A 19967-nucleotide genomic window follows, 5' to 3' on the forward strand; every position below is an offset into this window, starting at 1 on the left:
GTTAACAAAGCCTCTCTCTGCCGCACGTTTTGCCTCCATGTGTTCAAGTCTGCACCTGCAACATTTGCCGCTTGACTTGAGGGGGGATGTTAAGGCTAATATTGTTCCAATAATAAAGCCTAGCTCACAGGTATCACAGCCGAAGGATTATAGCAGCATCACGTAACAAACACCTGCAACATGCAGCGGCATGCAGCGGCATCCTCATTTCATTTGTAACAAACCTAGAGTCTAGAATATTCTTTATATACAGCTTTCCATTTCTAGCTATAAATATGTAAAACCATCATTGTAAAGATCAAGTGAATCAATACAGAAAACAGAGGAATTCTTTTTTTCAACACTTCTCTTCTGCTGGCGGCTGCTGCTCGGGGCTTAGAAGTTTGAACCAGCTGCAAGGATTTCCTCTGTCAGTTTGTTGTCCTTGCCAATCTTGTAGCTTGTGAATGTTTCAAAGTTCTTCTTGAACAGACCAGCCAGCTTCAACAGTGTATCATTGTAAGCCTTCTTGTCTGACCACTGCAACCCAAGATCACATGCATCGGGTTAATGAAAATGGCAATCACATGAAGATAGAATTGTTGCCAAATACATGTGAAAGGTATCAAGTAGAAGGCAAACTTACAGTGTTCACCGGGTCCAAGATTTCAGAAGGCACTCTCTCAATCTCGGTAGGGATCTCAAGCCCAAACACTGAAGTCTTTTGTAATTAGACTTGAGGAGGCTGCCAGAGTGTATGGCGTCTATGATTTTTCTTGTGTATGGCAGCTTGATTCGACTCCCTGAACCATACCTGCAATGAGGAAAAATATCAGCACCTTTTTTTAAAAAAAAAGTAATAACTAGTGTAATTAACTTCAATGAGCTCGATAGACAATAATCTTCGATTCATACCTTCCAGTACCCGACCAGCCAGTGTTGACAAGCCATCCTGTGGCACCATGCTTCTGCATCTTCTCAGCCAGCATGGCCACATATTTGGAATCACAGTATTTTATAAAATTACCAGAGTAGTATAACCACTGATTAAATGGTACATAGTCTGTGCCAAGTTCAGCTTGCTCACTTGTGGGAGCACACCAAACGCATCACATGCCAGAAGTATGGCATTCTTTGGATGAGGACCAACGCATGGTACCTTTGCATTGGGGATGTACTCAATAGGGTAGGACGCACGCGTGTTCTCTGCTTCAACAAGAATAGCACCTCATGAAAAGTTGAATAATTTAGGTAGTCATACATAAGCATATTGGTATATGATGTCGACATTTTCTACAATGTATTATCGACATAGCTTTCTCCACCAACTAATCTTGACTGAAATTATACGAGAGTTTTTCTTTTTCTTTTTTCTGAAAAGTCTTAAAATCAGGATTATTATTTTTAATAATTGTTTTTCAAAAGCTTTCTATAACTTTGACAGTGATAGAACAAAAAATAAGCTCAAACTATTGAATGTTAAGGCCTACACTATTTATCTCTATGTTTTTATCTTTTTCGAAAGAGTTATTCTATTTTTGAGTCGGTGTGTAGAGCATATCATCCACGTCACTTAAATAGTAATATTTGATTTGTAAGGTTCAAATTTTAAAATTTATCTTCTAAATAAAATTATGACATGTAAACAATTTATTAAAGTATTATCCACACTGGTTTAAAAATAGAAATTTTATTTTTCAAAATAAAAATATATATTTTAGACAAAAAAATGCTAATTGTATGAAACTATATGACTTATCTACTAAAAAAATACTATTTTTTTTCTCAACAGAATGCTGATAGATAAGGAAAAAAAGAATCTTTTTTTTTTTTTGAATAAAACCTCGTATATCTTCATTTCATTCAACTATAATCAAGTATTACATTTCTATCAAACTGTAGAACAGAAAACACATCATCCGGATAATCCTCTATCCACACTATTTCCTCTCCTAAATCAATTGCTTTTTTAGCCAAACTATGTGCCACTTGATTGCCTTCCCTATATACATGTTGTATCTTCCATCTATTTGTATGTGTAAAAAACTGCTTCAAATCTTTTATCATTTGACCATACCATACGGTCCATACCCAACTCTCTTCTGATCTATTGACAACATTTATCACAGTCAAAGCATCACCTTCAAAGACTACATTTGTAAATCTAAGCTCAGTACACAACTTAACAGCTCGCCACAAAACATGAATCTCTACAACTATTGGACTACATACATTTCCTTTTGGCATCCTGAGAGAAACAAGTACCTCTCCTTCCTCATCCCTTATTACTATGCTAGCTCCCATCTTCATAGTTTTCTGGTTGAAAGTCGCATCCCAATTCACTTTAACTTCATCAACTCCAGGCTTCTTCCATCTCACCTCTCTATTTCCCATTACTCCACTTGACCTTCTTTGTCTACAAGTTTCTATGGCCATCCTGAGACAGCAAAAAGGAAGTCCTCTTGGGACTTGTTGCAGCAGTTGAAACTAGAAGGACAAGTCCCATAGTGTGTTGCAGGTGATTTCAATGAGATAACCTGTCAGTCTGAGAAATGGGGAGGTAAGCAAAGGGAGGAAAGTTAGATGATACTATTTAGGGAGGCTATGAAGGAAAGTCAGTTGTATGATCTGGGTCATAGTGGTGATAGATATACATGGAGCAATGGACATTCAGAAGGCACTTTTGTCAATGAGAGATTGGACAGATATCTAGCAAATGGTAGATGGCAGGAGCTGTTAAAGGAAGTGAAGGTTGAGGTGTTGCTTGCTAGATGCTCAGACCATAAACCCATAGTAATGCAAATATGTTCAAACAGGCTAAGGGGAATTAGAAATAGGATGTTTCGTTTTGAAGCTTGCCGGACTAAAGATGAGGAATGTGAGGAGGTGGTGAGGGGGGAGTGGGAAAGGGGCAGAGAAGGAAGAACCTCTTTAGAGAGAATTCAGAAGGCTTTGGTAACATGTAGCACTAAGTTGATGGGGTGGGGGAGATGAAAAAATAAAAGAGAAAAAGATGAGCTGAAGGAAAAAATTGAGTTACTAAAGGGGCAACAGGAGGTGGAGGATGGAAGCAAGTGTGAGGAAGTCAAGAGGTTAAAAAGTGAGGGGCCAACTGCTAGAGAAAGAGGATATAAAATGGAAACAGAGAGCTAAAAGGAGTTGGTTTCGAGAGGGAGATAGGAATACCAAGTACTTTCATGCCTGTGCAAGTCAAAGGAGGAGGAAAAGTAGGATTATTCAGATTTTTGATTTATCTGGCAGAGTTTTGAAGGATCAGGTAGGTATTGAAGGAGCTTTTAAGAGACATTTTGAAGAAGTCTTATCCTCGAGTGGTCCATCTGTGGAAAAGGTTGAAGCTGGAACTCAGTTTATTAAACCTAGGGTGAGTAGTGAGATGAATGGACTTTTAACAAGAGAATTCACAAGGGAAGAGGTGAAATCAGCTGTGTTTCAAATGGGGCCTTATAAATCTCCAGGAGTGGATGGATTTGGAGCTTTTTTTTACCAGAAATACTGGCATGTAGTAGGAAAGGATGTATGTTTGGCTGTATTGGAGTTTTTGAAAGGAGGCAATGACCTGAGGTTAATTAATCAAACTCTTATAGCCTTAATTCCTAAGGTTAAAGAACCTATCACAGTTAGTGATTTTCGACCTATAAGTCTGTGTAATGTTCTATGTAAAATTGTGGCCAAGACATTAGCAAATAGGTTGAAGATGATCCTGCCATCGATCCCAGCAGCCTCCCTTTCCTCTCTCCCTCCTTCCCCTTCACCCTTAGACCTATTCCCATCAACCTCATAGAATTCTCTGGTAGCCTCATTCAAGATTACCCTCCCACTCTCTTCCCTAGCAACAACCTTTTCACTAGTCTCCACCCTCACATCCTCACCCTCTTCATTTTCCTCCCTCACTTCTTCACCCTCTTCATTTTTCATCCCCTGCTCATCCTGCTGCTTCTCCCTCTTATCCTCTTCTTCATCAAACACCCTCTTCCCCCTGAAATTTCCTCGGGGCCCCCCCACTTGCCCTTAACCAAGGACCAAACTGGTTCTTCTTATCACCAGTTAGATTCTTTGCCAGGACACATCACTCCTCCCCATGAACTATACAGCCACATTTAAAGCACAGGAAGCTTCTCATAGCTAAAGGGCACCCACAACTTCTACTCATCCACTATTATAGTTCTTCCCCTCGCCACAGCCTTCCTTAGATCTTACCTCCACCTTTACCCTTAGATAACTCCCCTAACAGACATCATCCTTGGGTGCATCAACCTCTTCTACTCTTCCAAGGGAACTCCCAATCTTCCATATCTTGATCATCGTTGCTCTTACCACCTCCTTCCCCTTCGTATGATACGAACATATTTTCCCAATAAGGCTACACTCTCCTCTGCTTTTCACCTTCCCCGAGCCTCCTGCATGTACATTAATGGCAGCATTCTCCTCCTCATTCAGGCTCAGCTTCTTCTAGATCTTCCATCCCCACCCACTGTACCACTATCGTGAACAGTAACTTCACTACCCACCACCTATGGTGGGACTGGTTGCTTCTCTTCCTTTCCATGCCCTCAGGCCGTTATAGAGAGAGAAGAGTTTCCCAGCTAGCCCAGAAAACAGGAATCTATATTGTTAAGAAACGCATTGCCAAAGTTGAGTTAGGGTCAGAAGCCATAACACTGTAAAATCTATTTGGAATGATAAGAATGGTTCCTTGAATGAGTAGCACACCCATCTCTGAAGATGATAGTGCTTTGGCATTGGGATTCGCAGTGAATGAAAGAGAGCTGAAGGATGCCCCTTCACAAAGACACTCAAAATTGAATACAACATATATATATATATATATAGAAACATGTCAGTTTGGTGGTTGACACATAAATGGTCAATTTATTAGTCAAGAAGAAGACGACGCCCTATTCCCCCCAATTACCATCTCATTTGTCTTTGTAAAACTTGTCATATGGTCCAATCCAATGGTGGGGTTTGCCATTTGTATATCATGTGCTGAAGGAAGTCTCCATTCTTTGCTTCTTGTTTTTTCTACCCCCACCTTCTTTTTTTTTTTTTGTCTTGTTTCACAAATCAGGCTAAGTCGCTTGAGAAACTTATTTACAGAGTTTAAATAATATAGAGAAATACTAGTATACTGCCTGAATTTACCCCACTTTGACGGTTCAAGATTTTTTTTTTAATTTTTTTTACTTAATGATTAAAAAAAATAACTTTTAATATATTGATATATTTTTTTATTTTTTAAAAATATTTAAATATAAAAAAAATAAAAAGATAAATTTGTGCTAGGAGGCACGCCCAGCGGTCATTGCTGGGCGGCAGCCTAGCACTACTCAAGAACATAATACACACCGTAGTACAAGCATTTTATAAAGCTGTCAGCAATAATTTATCTTTACATAAATGGAAAGACTATACAGCTGAAAATCGTACTGCAAGCAATGCAAATATTCTGATTATATGCCTTTTTCTTATCTACAAGTTGTCTGTGAAACAAATAGGAATGCACAACCTCGACATTGAGCTGCTTGTGTTCTGACTGACTTGAAGGGGAAATATTATTTTTCATGTTCTCTTACAAATCTTCAACACACAAGCTTGGACAGCAATTTTTACCCCAAGTGGAAACCTAACACTTTACACTCATATGACATGTTAGGGCACCAGAACTGTACAGATTAACATAAGTATGGTTTCACATATACTCTTGAAAAGTTTGTTGTCGGAGTTCCTTCTTCTCAAGTCTATTCCTTGAGGTACTCCAGGCTTTGCATATAGAACTTATGCTTCGACAGAGTCATCTAGCATCTCATTTCTGTTTCCTCCCAGCAAAGGCTTTGTGCTAGCCGCCTTCTCAACCGTGGAGCCTTTATTTTCACCTTCTTCATTGGACATGTCCACACTGTTCAGGAAGATCCCTGTAAAAGTAAATACAATTTGCATTGTAACTCACTTTTTGAATATTTCATCAACAAATCAAGCAACTTGTATGGACTTCCATTTCAACCCGGTGTTCACATCTTAATTTTAGTAGTTCAGCAGAGTGATTTGTGAATGAAGCCACAAAACTTTTTGTCTCTATATCCTTGGTGAAATGAGGAATGGAGATGTTTCATAAGGAACCAGGGTGTTGAAAGTTAAGGAAGCCGTGCCGAAGGAGAATTAAACAAAAAAGCATGGTAGCACCTGATAGGTAGTCAATCAAAGCTTGAAAGAGCCGCTCTGAATACATTGGCTACACTCTAGTACCTTTCTCTCATTAAAATAATTTATCGTCACATCTATACAAGTTATTTATCTGATTCTTGGTCACTCACCTATAAACCATATTCCAGCAGCAAGAAACAGAATGGATGTTAGAATAAGTGCTGTTTCCCTCCAATTGTTAACATGATCCTGTGTGTGACATTTACCAAAGCCAAAATAACATTGTCAAAAATTAGATAAGTAAAAAGACAGGGATCGAGACTATGGATCCAAAGCAGTTAAGGAAACCAAATTAGATATATATATATATATATATATTTTTTTTTTTATATGAGTGAAATTAAATTAGAAATTTTATCATCACAAGCAGGAAAAGGTATTGTGAGTGCATTTTCAAACATTGAACATAATGATTTTAGTCATTACTTCAGCATATAAATAAAAAGCACACAAATCCGAGTTATTATCATTTAACTGCGTAATGATACTGGCAATCAATACTGTAGAAGAGTTAACAGAGGAAACTCCACAACTTTTTGCTTTGAAATTAAAAAAAAAAATGTGTATTTAATTTTCCTGACCAACGTTAATAAAAGCACAAATTTGTTTGGAGTGTGTGCTTTACGCTTCTCAAGATTGGGGTCCACCACATCCTGCTTCAACAGGATTATAGGCCAACGAATTTCTTCAATGCAGCCATTTCTAGCCCCATAATCTCTAAAACCTCCACTTGGCCATCTCTTCTTCACTATTTTTCTCACACATGCATGGCCCGTGGGACAGTACTCTGAAAGTCAATTTTCATGATTTTGAAAGAACTGCAGATTTTATATAAATACTCAACCTAATGCTCTTGCTGCTAATTCTATATCTGGCCCACAACAAATTTTGTTACACACAATTAAAGGAAAATATGGAGTAGAAAGATTATTCGTCCATAACGAAACATGCTATACTTTGCCAAAAGTAACTTTTTGAAAGAACAACAGATTTGAAATAAATTATTAACCAAATGCACTTACAGCTAATACTATATAACTGGAAACTGCTTTTGCCACAATAACTTCAGTAAAAGGACAAAATGGAGTAACGAGATTATTTTTCCACAGCGGAACATGCCATACTTGCAGCAAAATAAATCAAAAAACGTAAATTCATGTATGTTGGATTAGCATATACATGTGAAGGAAACGCAATGTAATATCAACTATATTTCTCTCTCCTTCCTCACAGATATAAATTGAGAGTTTCAAAGCCACACCTGAAGAACCCCAACAAGAGGTGACGAAGGCACATCGCCAAAGATGTGGATTGAAACAGTGGATATAGCCATAGACAGAGGCCTCATACTAGGTTTGACACAATGGAGACACACGTAATTAACAGGAGCCTGCAAAAGCAAATTGATACTGTGAAGGAAATATGAGTGGATCAAATTTCTGGATGTTATTTGAGAATAAAGTAGTTCAGAAATTAATGTCAATGTGCAGAAGTGCATCAACATGCAAGTATATAGTCAGTTGAATTGAAACCCAAAGCATTTACAAATAAAGTAGAAAATTGTGTTAAGTTCTTAAAATTGATAGTAACATGTCATTTATATTATACATGCGTCATATATTCAACCATTCTGATGAGGATCCAAAATCAAAAGCATTTTTTTCCGACAAGGCCAACCTTACATTTTCAATGACTATCAATAACCTTCAGCAAATCCTTAACAAGCTAACAAAAGTCTACAGAATATCGTTATGCTAACAAAAAGTTTCAATGACTATAGCAATAACCTTCAGCAAATCCTTAACAAACTACCAAAAATCTACAGAATATCGTTAAGGTAACAAAAAGTTTAAACACATAAAACAAAGAAAGTTTTTTTCTATAAGTAGAAAATAAAGAAAGAAATGACTTGTAAAAAAATATATTATTCTAATAAAAGCTCAACAAATACCTATACATCACTATATCATTTGCCAGATGCAACGAAAAGAGGGAAAAATACATTTTAACCAAGAAAAAGGGATTCACCTTACAATTTTTAAAACTTCTGTCATTCTTTTTTTTTTTATACAAGAATAAAAATAAATAAAGTTCGGTCACTCTAACATTGGATAAAGGATTTCTGAACTATAAAAGTCTCCTCAAGATTTCTAGGCCTTTTCATATGTAATTTAAAGACTTCAAAAGAAACAAGGTGAAGAAGAATCTCTCTCTCTCTCTCTCTCGTGCACATTATTAAAAAAAGAGCCATGGATCATCAAATTTTTAACCCAACTCAGACAGTTACAAATTTACCTGTGTAGCAAAGACTAGTATCTCGCCCACTGAGAAAAGAGCTATGAAACCATACAAGCTTTTGAGGCAGAAGGCACTGAAGCAAAACATTGCACCTAGTAATGTTGCTCCAGAAAGAAGCTGTAACACGAGTAGAGAAATTTAGAATACAATTAAGAACATACAAGTTATTGTCCGACAACTCAGAAATTAAGAATACAAAACAAATTCAAAATTTCTAATCAACAGCAGATGATAAATTCTCCACCAACGCCAGCATACAAACATGGAAAGAAGTCAGAAAACTCATTTCAATGTAAAACTCGACCTCTTCAAGAGTAGTATATGACTACTACGGTAATTACAAATAGATAAATTGCAGAAGGTAAAGTTAATTAAAAAAAAAAAACTCCTTATTCAACAAATAACAGGAAATGCTGAGTAAGAAACCAGCAAAATTTAGCTGCTCCAAATATAATGTGTATGTTTTCATGTGCTAAAGAAATAATAGGACGTGAAATAGAAACAATTCAGTGAGATTCAGGGTGAAATTGTGAGGTTTTTTACTTTTTACTGATCAAAAAAAAAGAAATTGTGAGGTTTTTTTCAAAACTCTTTCCGCAATTATTTAGATGAATGAAATGGTTCAAGTAAATCATATTGAAGTCTCTCAAACAGAAAGTTCTTGCATTTATGCAACATCAACAAACGCTCATATCTGTACAAGTGAACCTACGTAAAAGTTTAATAATGTCCTGTTCAATAGTACAAACTTGATATTAAAGTATATTCAGCGCCTGGGATAATGATGAGTGAATGATTATGCACTGAAAGAGCCATCTGCCTCACATGTCCCCTAGACGCAACAGAACTCACCTTAAATGCATTTGAGATCGTGGCACTCATGTAATCCAGGATGAGGCCTCCAGATAATGTCCCAAAAATTCCGCAAACAATTGTGATCCCTCCAAACAACAAATCTGCATTATTCTGCCCAAAGACCCAAGTAACAAGAGGGTAACTATCATTACTGAAGAGATTGTATTCTCATTATGCAAGAAATGAGGATTTGAATCAAAGAAAATGTGTATTTTAACAGGAAAAAATTCAAGACAAAAAGTTAACAGATGGAAGTTAAAAAAGTGCCATACCATGTGATAAATGTTATAACCAGCCTTTGGCCCCCAGTATGAGTATGCTCCAATGACAAAGTTGTACGATATGTAACCTGCCAACCAAACAACCAAACAAAAACAAAAATAAAACCCCATATTTACCATATGTGCAAAGTAACCTGAAAGTCACCACTCCATTAGAAACTCTGAAATAACACTAAGAAAAACTATGATCGTGAAAATGACCATAATTTCATATCCATATCATAAGAACTCAGAATATTCTTGTACTAATACTTCTCCAGTTTGTATATAAACGAATAAAAAACTGTCGACTTGTGCAGAAAATGAGGGTTGATAAAGTACCTAAAATATTCACAACATAGACCTTATCAAGCAAAAGCACTTTCATCTCTCTCGAAAATCTAGAGAACTGATCCAAAATTTTGAATGCACCTCTTGACCTGAAATACAAAAGGAGAAGACACAGTCATACCCAGAATTAAGGAATTTCACAAAATGATAGTATTCATTTCCAATTCACTATCTATAAATGTCATAAAGGAAGGCATTATTTTATTTTTCTCATCATCATCAACCGCCAATACATGTAAAAGCATATGTAAGCATAAAGAGACATTGAGAAGGACAGCCGCAAGAGCCACTTACTTGGAAGCTTTATTAGAGGCTTGAGCACCAAAACCTTCATCTTCAACCACAACATAGCCATTTACACTTGGAACCTTTGAATCTATAATCGGGAACTAATAAGTGAAAGAACCCTCAAATCAAAAGAAGAATATAATGAACAATTACTACAATAAGAGATTTTAAGGCCCAAGTCAAAATCGGTCGCTTCAAGTTCATGTGTGCTGTAAGTTTGATTCCTCTATTTTTAAATGAACAATGCTACTCTTCATCCTAGATTTTGTCACATTAGTCAGGCCTGCTGATATGGCATACTTTAAGTAGCTTAATATGTCAACCATTAACTCAACAGCCACTTAAAATGTGTCCATCAACAAGGGTGATTGAGGCTGAAAAAATCTAGGATGAAAAAGAATTTCTCTTTTTTATTTGAACAATTTACTCATTGAACACCTAAATTGCATTCAATGTAGCCATTCCATTCAATTCTAATCATGCGAATCCTGTTAATTCACATGAGACCACACATCGCCCCTAGACAATGCCAATAGATGGCAAACTCTGGGTGAAAAAAAAAAGGTGAGTGTAAGATGGAGCATGTCCAATCCAAGAGCAACATAGTCTATAACTCCTCTTCCACACGTCTCAAATCCAGCTCCTCATTCTACAGCCAACAACCAAGATAACCAAAGAATGGGATGAGTTGTCGGCCTCCAGCTTCCATGGCAATCATGGAAGTCAGATCACCTCAATCTCCTAATCTCTTCTCATGGCTCTCAAGCACCAAGCCTCAACAAAATAAACCAAAACCAAAACCAAGCCTAATCATAAACAAAAATACCGAGAGAATCCCTTATCTTAGCTTCTTTATGAGCGTAAAAATTGCTAGAATTGGGGTTCAAATAATCACTCAGATTTTGGGCATGCAACAGTTGCATGATGAACATTAGCAAGAATTGGACTTGGTATAAGGCAAGTTGAGGGGAGCTTTGGATCACAAGATGGGAACTTTGTGTGGTTGGATACATGGATTTTAGTAAGGGAGTGTGTTTGCATGAAGAATCAATGATGGTAGTTTGGCTCACAAAATGGAAAGCTCAGTGTGTTCGGCTTCCATGGAGCTAAGGGAGTGTGCTTGGATGACGAAAAAGAAATTATTAAAGACTTAAAGACTGTGAGAAGATGGTGGTGGAACTTTAGGCCTTTTTCAATTCACTTTACCTCTAGATGGCTATTCATAAATGCTTTTCCATTTCTAGCTTCCAAGATTATCTTGCTCTCTTTTACTCTTGATTATGCATATGCCTTGTTAATTTGTGTACACTTGGGTAAAGCCCCTTTTTGCGTTTTTTAATTTCACTTATAAAAAATGAAAAAATAATACCTTCAATGGCACAAGCAACAGCGTCAATGGATGTCAAATCTTTTTTTGGCTCAACAGGGGCAAAACCTGTGGTTATAAGTTCAATGCCAGATTAAGGAAAAATAAATTAATAATGTGGGATAAAAGACAATCAAAACCTTTTTTCTTTTTTGGTAAGTAAAACTACCCAATTGTGGTGAGTGTGGATGGACCAATCAAAACTTAGTAAGAAAAAATTATGCATTCCAAAACAAGTACCTTTTAATTGCAAAGGCTTCATCACAAAACCCAAAACAGCAAATGGAAGCATAAAAAATGCCTCTCCAAAGAATGCATAACGCCAATTCAAATAGTTTCCAACCTAAAAAGGAAAAAAAACAAATACCGAAGTCTGTTATGGTGAGTAAAATCAATAAAGAATGCCACTAACTCAACTAATACATAAATTTTTTTTTATAAGTAACTCAATTAATACATAAATTGAGTGACCGTAGGAGATGATTGAACACATCCAAAGAGATAAGGACAAGCAGGCTCTTGGAGCGTTATAATATTGGTTCTAAAACCAAATCATGCTAATTAATGAAGCTTCTCTGGTTTAATGTCACAATGAAAATCAGTCACACTAACTGACCAAATAGCAGAGAACAACCCCTCATCCTAATAGAGATGGTATAGGAAATTTCGTCATAAACCCAAGAGGTCTTAAATCCAATTTACAGTTTTTAGGGAACCTTTTGACAGAATGAAGAAAATTATATACAGCTCATGAGATAGAATGTCTCTATGGAATGGGTGTAAGAAACATTAAAAAAGACGAATCAATGTAAGCAAACTACAAACAACCAAATCCACCTTCATATAAGAAAACAACAAAAGTTGCTATTTTAACCAAAAAGAGAATCGAAGTTGACAAATATAATCCGAAGATTAGCTATCCCGATTCGAGAACTTACAAGTCCACCATAAACATAGCCTAGAGCAACCCCAGTTGGAATACACATGTAAAATGTTGCAAGCCATGCTGTTTTCTGGAACCATCACAAAGATTCATACGGTGTAAATTGCAAAATCAGCACATATTCACATAGCAAATTCCAAAATTCTAATTATAAACTAACAAGAGAAAAAATAAGCAAAAAGAAACTAACCTGAGTGGCAGGGGCATTGTCATCTATAAATGGAGCAGCAAGACTTATGAAAGAAGCCTCTCCAACACCAACCAGCCTAGATAGACAACATCCACAATAAAATTCACAGCCTAGTACAAGAAGATGATAAAAGCACTGAACAAAACCGCATTGTTGAAAGCAACAACTTTATTGAACTTACATGCGACATATCGCAATGGACCAAAAGTCAAATGAACTACCACACCCAGCTGCAGCAAATGTCCAAACAGATAACCCAACTCCAATAAGCCTAAAAGGATTGTGGCTGCAAGAGGAATAATGTATTATATATAAGCCCATGGATACCCAAAGGGTAAAGGATAAGATACTAATCCATCGTATGATAAAAATTATCTTAATCAAAGATCTATCATCATGACATCATTGTCCAACCTTAAATTATGAATGGTAAGCAACTAGTGTGTAAAGAAGATGTTCACCTCTTTGCCAAGGATGCAAATATTGGAGAAGCTACAAGAAGTCCGACCATAAAGGCAGAAGATAGAACACCATCTTGGAAATTGTTCAAGTTAAAATCCCCCCTGCAAGAATCATGATATGATAAGCCAATGAAAAAGACCCAAGATTATTAATAAACAGATGCTCTAGCATATCATGCTCAACTACTAGTCAAAATTCTGTAATATGATAATTGAAACTTTTCAACCAATATTTTAAGAAAAGCAACATCTTCAGAATAAATGTATAGAGCATGTGACTGTGGTATGAGTGTAAGGGAAGGAGTGATCATAGTGTGTGCATGGTGGTTGTATGTATGAAGGCTGCCAGCCTGGCTATGTCACCATCTAAGACAAATCATGATTTACCGGTGGTAAATAGCCAGTAATTGATGTTTGCTTGTGCCGGTATGTATTTGTCAAGCACGAGTGTAGCAAGCACAAATCCAACAAGAAGCCCTACATACACATGAGCACCCCAAACGTGCATATAGAATTTATCAAGAAAACTAAGATTGATCAACAAATTAGTTGGCACCATTTAGATCACACCAAAACACAATCTTGTGTTTTGGCATACAAAGATTTTTTTTATCAGTGTTTTGGTTTAAGACGATGCATACCTAATACCTAATTTAAAATAATTTTATACAAACACACACATATAAAGTTCTATAAGACTTGAACAAATTTCCTATCTTTAAATTTGATATAGATAGTACAATAGAATGTACCAATGTGCACACCAATTTATATACATATAAGTGTGAGCACACCAATTAGTTAATGTGTAATGTAAAAAGTTTGATGCATTGGTGTTGCATTTGATGTATAGTATTGGAGTCCCTTGCTTGTTCCATGGAACATAAATACATGCCTTTATGAGCACCGGAAGAGAAATAACACATGCGGATCACAGAGAGAGAGAGTGGTGGTGGTGGTGTTTGGGGGGGGGGGCACTACGGCACGGGAAGGAAAAGCACATTCATGAGCCCACATGACCTTTTTTTTTTTTTTTTACTTTCAAATGAATAAGTTGAACACCTAGTGGATCTTGAACTCATGACTATACCCTCCATCCCTTCCTTACGAGTAGAAAAGGTGCAATGAAGTTAGAGCTCATTGGTTTCATGACCTAAATATCCATGCAATAGCATTGGATGAATATGACTTCCAAAAATATCATTCAACCATCATTTCAAGCATATTCATTTAGAAATTCATTTCATAGCCATCTAGGAATATAAAATCCTCTAGTGTCACAATGACGCTTGATCAAATACAAAGCTTCAAGTGCTGGTGATGATTTTTTTTTTTTTTTATAAGTAAGAGATAAATATTATATATATAAATGAAATAGGCGTAGCCTATGTACACAGGATGTATACAGAAGAACACCTAAATACAATCTACATGCGATAATTTAAAGACAAGAAATCATAAACATTTCCCCCTGTAATACAATAGCGGAAAGCCAAGACAATAAAGTGTGGAACAGAAAATTCTTCAACTCAGCCAATGTGCGTTCCTTATCTTCAAAACAGCGCGCATTCCTTTCCGTCCAAATATACCACATGATGCACAACAGAATCATCTTCCACACTGCTGCCACTTGTTGACAGCCTTGTATCTTCCTCCAACAACCCAACAGATCCACCACCCTCATAGGCATAACCCAAGCAATCTCAACCCTTTGAAAGATCTCATCCCACAACACCCTTGTTACCTCACAATGTAGTAAGAGATGGTCCAAAGATTCTCCATTTTTTTTACACATGTAGCACCAATCCATAATTACACATCCTCTCTTCCTCAAATTGTCCGTGGTCAATATCTTCCCAAGGGCGGCACTCCAAACAAAAAATGCTACTTTAGAAGGCACACAAGACCTCCAAATATTCTTCCAGGGAAACGGAGTATGATCTTATGTTGTCAAGATGTTATAATACGCCTTCATTGTGCATAACTGGTGATTATTAGCCCTCCACTTCAATCGATCACGCTAGGGTATAGGGGTCCCCGTAGAATATAGTGAGCTGAAAAATTCTGCAACAATAGATAATTCCCAGTCATGAAAATCCCTACTAAAGAAAATGTTCCACTGATACGAGCCATGAGAAAATAACCGCACATCCGCCACTGACGCCTCCCTGTTAACTGCAATATGATATAGAGCCAGAAAAGCCCTTTCCAAAGCTTGATCTCCACACCACATGTCCTACCAAAAACTTATTCGATTGCCCTCACCAACTACAAAATGGGTTTGATTTGCAAAGCATGGCCACCCCTTCCTTATAAACTTCCATAAACCCACACCATACCCCCCTCTCACTTCGTTGGAACACCAACCACCCCTAGTGACACCATATCTAGCATCAATAATTTCCTTCCACAATGATCCCTCCTCCAAGTGATATCTCCAAAGCCATTTTCCCAATAGAGTTTTATTAAAAGTTCTCAAGTTACACACTCCCAATCCCCCATTCACAACTGAGGCAAACTGTTTTCCATCTAACCAGGTGAAATTTCATCTCCTCCCTCATGCCTTCCCATAAGAAAGCCCTAAATAATTTCTCTGCTAGTGATGATAAGAGAAGGTATGATATAAGAAAATAGCATGACATGGAAAGAGACTTTGAATTTCTTCGTATTCAATTCACATGAGAGGCACTCTTTGGAAGCATGAGAAATATCGTGTAGCATATTAGATTCAGATTGTTAAACTAGTATTTAAATGACATGAAATCATCCAGTAAATCTTACTGAATTCCGCTACCCGAAGAACAAATGCCACTATCAGTGCAAGTCCCAAGACTACCATTTACACCATTGCTTGCTATTGCTCCTCGATCCACATAATTTATCATGTTAATTACACAAAAGATCATAAGTAACCTGCAAACAATAAATAAATCCTTTATAATAAGCAAAAGCCAGCAACTAGGAAATTTAATTTCATTTTTACAATTAAAGAGCATGAAGCCCGTCAGACTTCCATTCAGTAAACATTACAATCCAAGCTGAGCTTTAAACATGACCACTATCAAAACGGAAATCAACATTAATTCAAGGTCGGAGAAGTATAACTTCAGAATATCCAAATCACAGATTTTCTTGTCATGATAAAAATAAGACCAGAAAAAGTAAATGTTTGCATTAAAATGAATGGCTCCTAACCTTGTAAAGGCCCAACAGTCCTACAACCAACTCACTACACATGTACCTAATTCACCAGAATACCCAACTAATTGCGCAAGATGAAACTGTATCAAAGCAGCCGAAAGCTCCTGTTACATTTTTAATTATTAAAATCCAGCTTAGAAGATTAAATTTTTTAAAAGATGTAAACTACAAATGCCCATCTACAATGACCCATGTTGGCAGATTGGTTCTCTATCATCAAGAAAATTTGCAGTCATCCTAGGCAAACTCAGGCCAAATGAATTCATCCATCTATTATTCACTCCATTTCCGTTGCTGTGTAATTACAGGAGAAAGGAAAAGGAAATTACGAAGTTCCCCAACTGCCACTCCAACCTAAAGAGAATCAACAAACAATATTTTTCCAGTTTCCCATGTTTTCTCAGAGACCAAATTTGGACTGATATATAGTTTCTCACGAAGCACCCAACAATTGAAAAAAACATAGACGAATCTTCAACACTACTCCACCCCTTCCCTCAAAGTACATAAACGAAACGCAACATCAAAGAAAACCTAGAAATCGATCAGATGCAAGGTCAGAACTTTCAGAATGGGAAACATAATTTACAATACAATATTCTCACTGAAAAAATCCGGTAAAACGGAGGAATGCCGTGGGATGCGGGTACCTTTTGGGGGTGAACCATGAAGGACTCTGTGCCGAGTCTTCTCTGGGTATCTTCGCCATTTCTTCGTCTTAGATTAATCGATGGGAATAGCTTCACAAGGCTTGAATCTGAATTGTTCTGACTTCTGATTAAAATTTTGGGTTCCTCGTTGGCTCGTTTACTTGTTTTTTTCTTTTTCTTTTCTTTTGTTCCTTTTTTTTTTAACTGTTCTTCGTTTACTTGTTATTGAAGCAATTTTCTAATTTTTTATCACTATCTTTTATTTGTTTTTGAACTAATAATTACAACCATCTTCTCAAAGGTAAAACATATCGTCTTTTTTTTACGGCAATAAATTCATCAAAATTTTTGAATTCATTCCTATAATTTTTTTTACGGCAATAAATATAAATTGTCATTCTTTAGCGATATAAAAGATTATAATTCATGTTCTTTGTTGACAATTAAGAAAATGCATATTGTCAATATTATTATTTAATTCCTAGATCATGATATATTGTTCCTTGAACTTTGACAATTAACTTAGGTGTCGTTTGAATAGTAAATTAAGATGAAATTAGTTAATATAAAAGTTTAAAATTAAATAAAATATTATTAAAATATTATTATTGTTTTAAAATTTAAAAAAATTTAATTATTTATTATATTTTATATGATAATTTAAAAAAATTACAATAATTAGATGAAATAAGATTAAATAAGTTGAGATCAACTCTGAATCTAAATAGAACCTTAATATAAAATTTTTTGTCTCGACTAATTTTATCTACAAGATAAATTGTGAATTATGTTTGAAGTGAATTTTTAAGCATGGCACTTAAATGTCATGTAATAAAAATGCCCCATTTTCTTTTTTATCTTAACTCTAGAAAAGGAATAAATTATTAGATTCATAAAAACCAAATGGACATCCTAAAACTCATCACATAACAAATAAGAGAAATTTTCATCCAAAGATTCCAAACAATTTTTTCCATTGTACTTATTTTTTCACAAAAAAAAAAATACAATTTTTTAGAAAATCAGAAAAAGAATTCGCGTAACAAATATAATTTGAGCGTAATAATATAGATTTATAGCAACTGATAATTGTTTTTCTTATAATTAATTCTTACAAAAACAGTATTTTTAATATCACCATTTCATTCTCTGGTTATTATAATGAGAAATTCTATTGACAGTCTCCACTTGGAGACTGCATGTACAGGCTTTTTATTAAATGAAAAAAATATCATTTTAAGAGAGATAATTTTATAATTTTAAAAAAATTTAAAGATAAAATTACTTAGACTTGCATTGCAATTTTCAAATAGGGACTGTATCTAGCATTGCTATATTATAATTCCTCCTTGTTATGTGTTTATTGTTACAAAAAATAAATTAAAAAAAAAATGAAAATGAGCAAGTACTCTTGCCAATCCCATTTGCTAATTTTTATAGAAACTAATCCAAGCTCTGGTCATTAGAAAACTATTAATTATTATCAACATTAATCGGTATATAGAATATACCAACAAAAAATGATGAAATAAGATTCCTCGTATTTCAAAGAGAAATTTAAAGTCTTACTCTTGAGAGTTTAAGGTTAAACATAATTAAGAGTGACAATTCGTGTTTGCAGGTTGTATTATTGTCATATTAAATTATAGACATTCAATTATATAAATCAATCTAAATAGGACCAATTAAGATAAATGGGTTAGATCTTTAGATCCTAACACAACTCATTTAAATAATGAGTCGTGTTGTGTCACCTATTTAATAATTAATTAAAAATAGATAAACATGACGTGACTCATTTCAACCATTTTCATATAAATGAGTTGAACTAAACTCAATAATAATAAATGTGAGCATACGTTTAAAATTACAATTTCAATAATAAAATATAAAAATATTGAGAAATATCAATATTACAAATAACAATAATTAAATTTTGGTTTTGAAATAAAATTAAACTGGGTATTGCAGGTTGGCCAGTTTATTAATCACATCTTAACAAGTCAACTTGTTTTGATCTGAATCCATTAATATCAAATTCAAAATCACTAATTTCGTATCATATTCGTATTGGATTCACAAATAGGGTCAAATATTGCCACCCTAACATAACTTGTAGCACAGGGATAGGATGTCTTGCACGCCTCCACTACCAAACACAAGTTTTGAGAGATTTTTATAGTCTTCCATGTGAGTTTTTCCATCGTGTGATAGATATCTTCAATGAGGTTTATTTTTGCAGATAACGATTTCCTATTTTTATGCATTTTTTGATGCGGAGACCTCAAATGGTATACTTGCGTGACCTTTACTCTCTTTGTAGTAGTATTCATTCATCCAACTGCTAGTGGTGCTTGCGTGACCATTTCTCCCTTTCCCCATTCAAGTCCCTTCCCCTCCTTTATTTTCCATCCCCTAGTTTTATGTCTGATCAAGTCCTTGAAATCAGATTCTCTCTCTCTCTCTCTCTCTCTCTCCCCTTATTCAATCTTTGCACAGTGGGTTTTATTCTTCCAATAAGCCTTTGGATGAGCTTCATATTTGTACTAATTTCAACCCCAACACCTATACTTCTACTCTAAACATTTTCTGTGGTTCGAACGTTGATATACAAAACCTCGATACTTATCTTCATCCATTCAAAACATGATACTTAATAGATTATGTTATTGGGTCCAGTCTCTCTACAGAGATGCTAAGATGCACCATCAGAAATAAATGTCTCATCTATTCCAGCACACAAGGTTTATCAATAAAGAAAAATTCTAGTTATTATTCTCACGCGACACATAACTTTTTAATTTTTAATTTTTTTTTCTTATCAAATATGTAGTATATAAATGACGAGTAGAAGAATTCAATTAATTTAAGAATAATAAAACTAAAAAATAAAATAAATAAAA

General features: G+C 35.4%; 1 protein-coding gene and 1 pseudogene across 1 annotated transcript; both read right to left on the reverse strand.

The window, feature by feature from the left end:
• Positions 1 to 375: 375 nt before the first annotated feature.
• LOC118349867 lies at positions 376 to 2415 on the reverse strand (annotated as a pseudogene).
• A 2944-nt stretch (positions 2416 to 5359) lies between these two features.
• Positions 5360 to 17248, reverse strand: LOC108985361 (probable sphingolipid transporter spinster homolog 2). The gene is made up of 16 exons (XM_018957639.2): positions 17065 to 17248; positions 15995 to 16126; positions 13214 to 13315; positions 12934 to 13038; positions 12753 to 12828; positions 12558 to 12632; positions 11860 to 11962; positions 11623 to 11688; positions 10260 to 10341; positions 9957 to 10054; positions 9627 to 9703; positions 9352 to 9465; positions 8497 to 8616; positions 7463 to 7591; positions 6312 to 6390; positions 5360 to 5912 (listed from the first exon to the last, which is right to left on the reverse strand). The coding sequence occupies exons 1-16, from the start codon at positions 17121 to 17123 to the stop codon at positions 5776 to 5778; spliced, it is 1554 nt and encodes a 517-aa protein (XP_018813184.1). The 5' UTR covers positions 17124 to 17248; the 3' UTR covers positions 5360 to 5775.
• Between the last annotated feature and the right edge of the window lie 2719 nt (positions 17249 to 19967).

The sequence above is a fragment of the Juglans regia genome, chromosome 11, assembly GCF_001411555.2.
Source record: "Juglans regia cultivar Chandler chromosome 11, Walnut 2.0, whole genome shotgun sequence".
NCBI classification, from domain to species: Eukaryota; Viridiplantae; Streptophyta; class Magnoliopsida; order Fagales; family Juglandaceae; genus Juglans; species Juglans regia.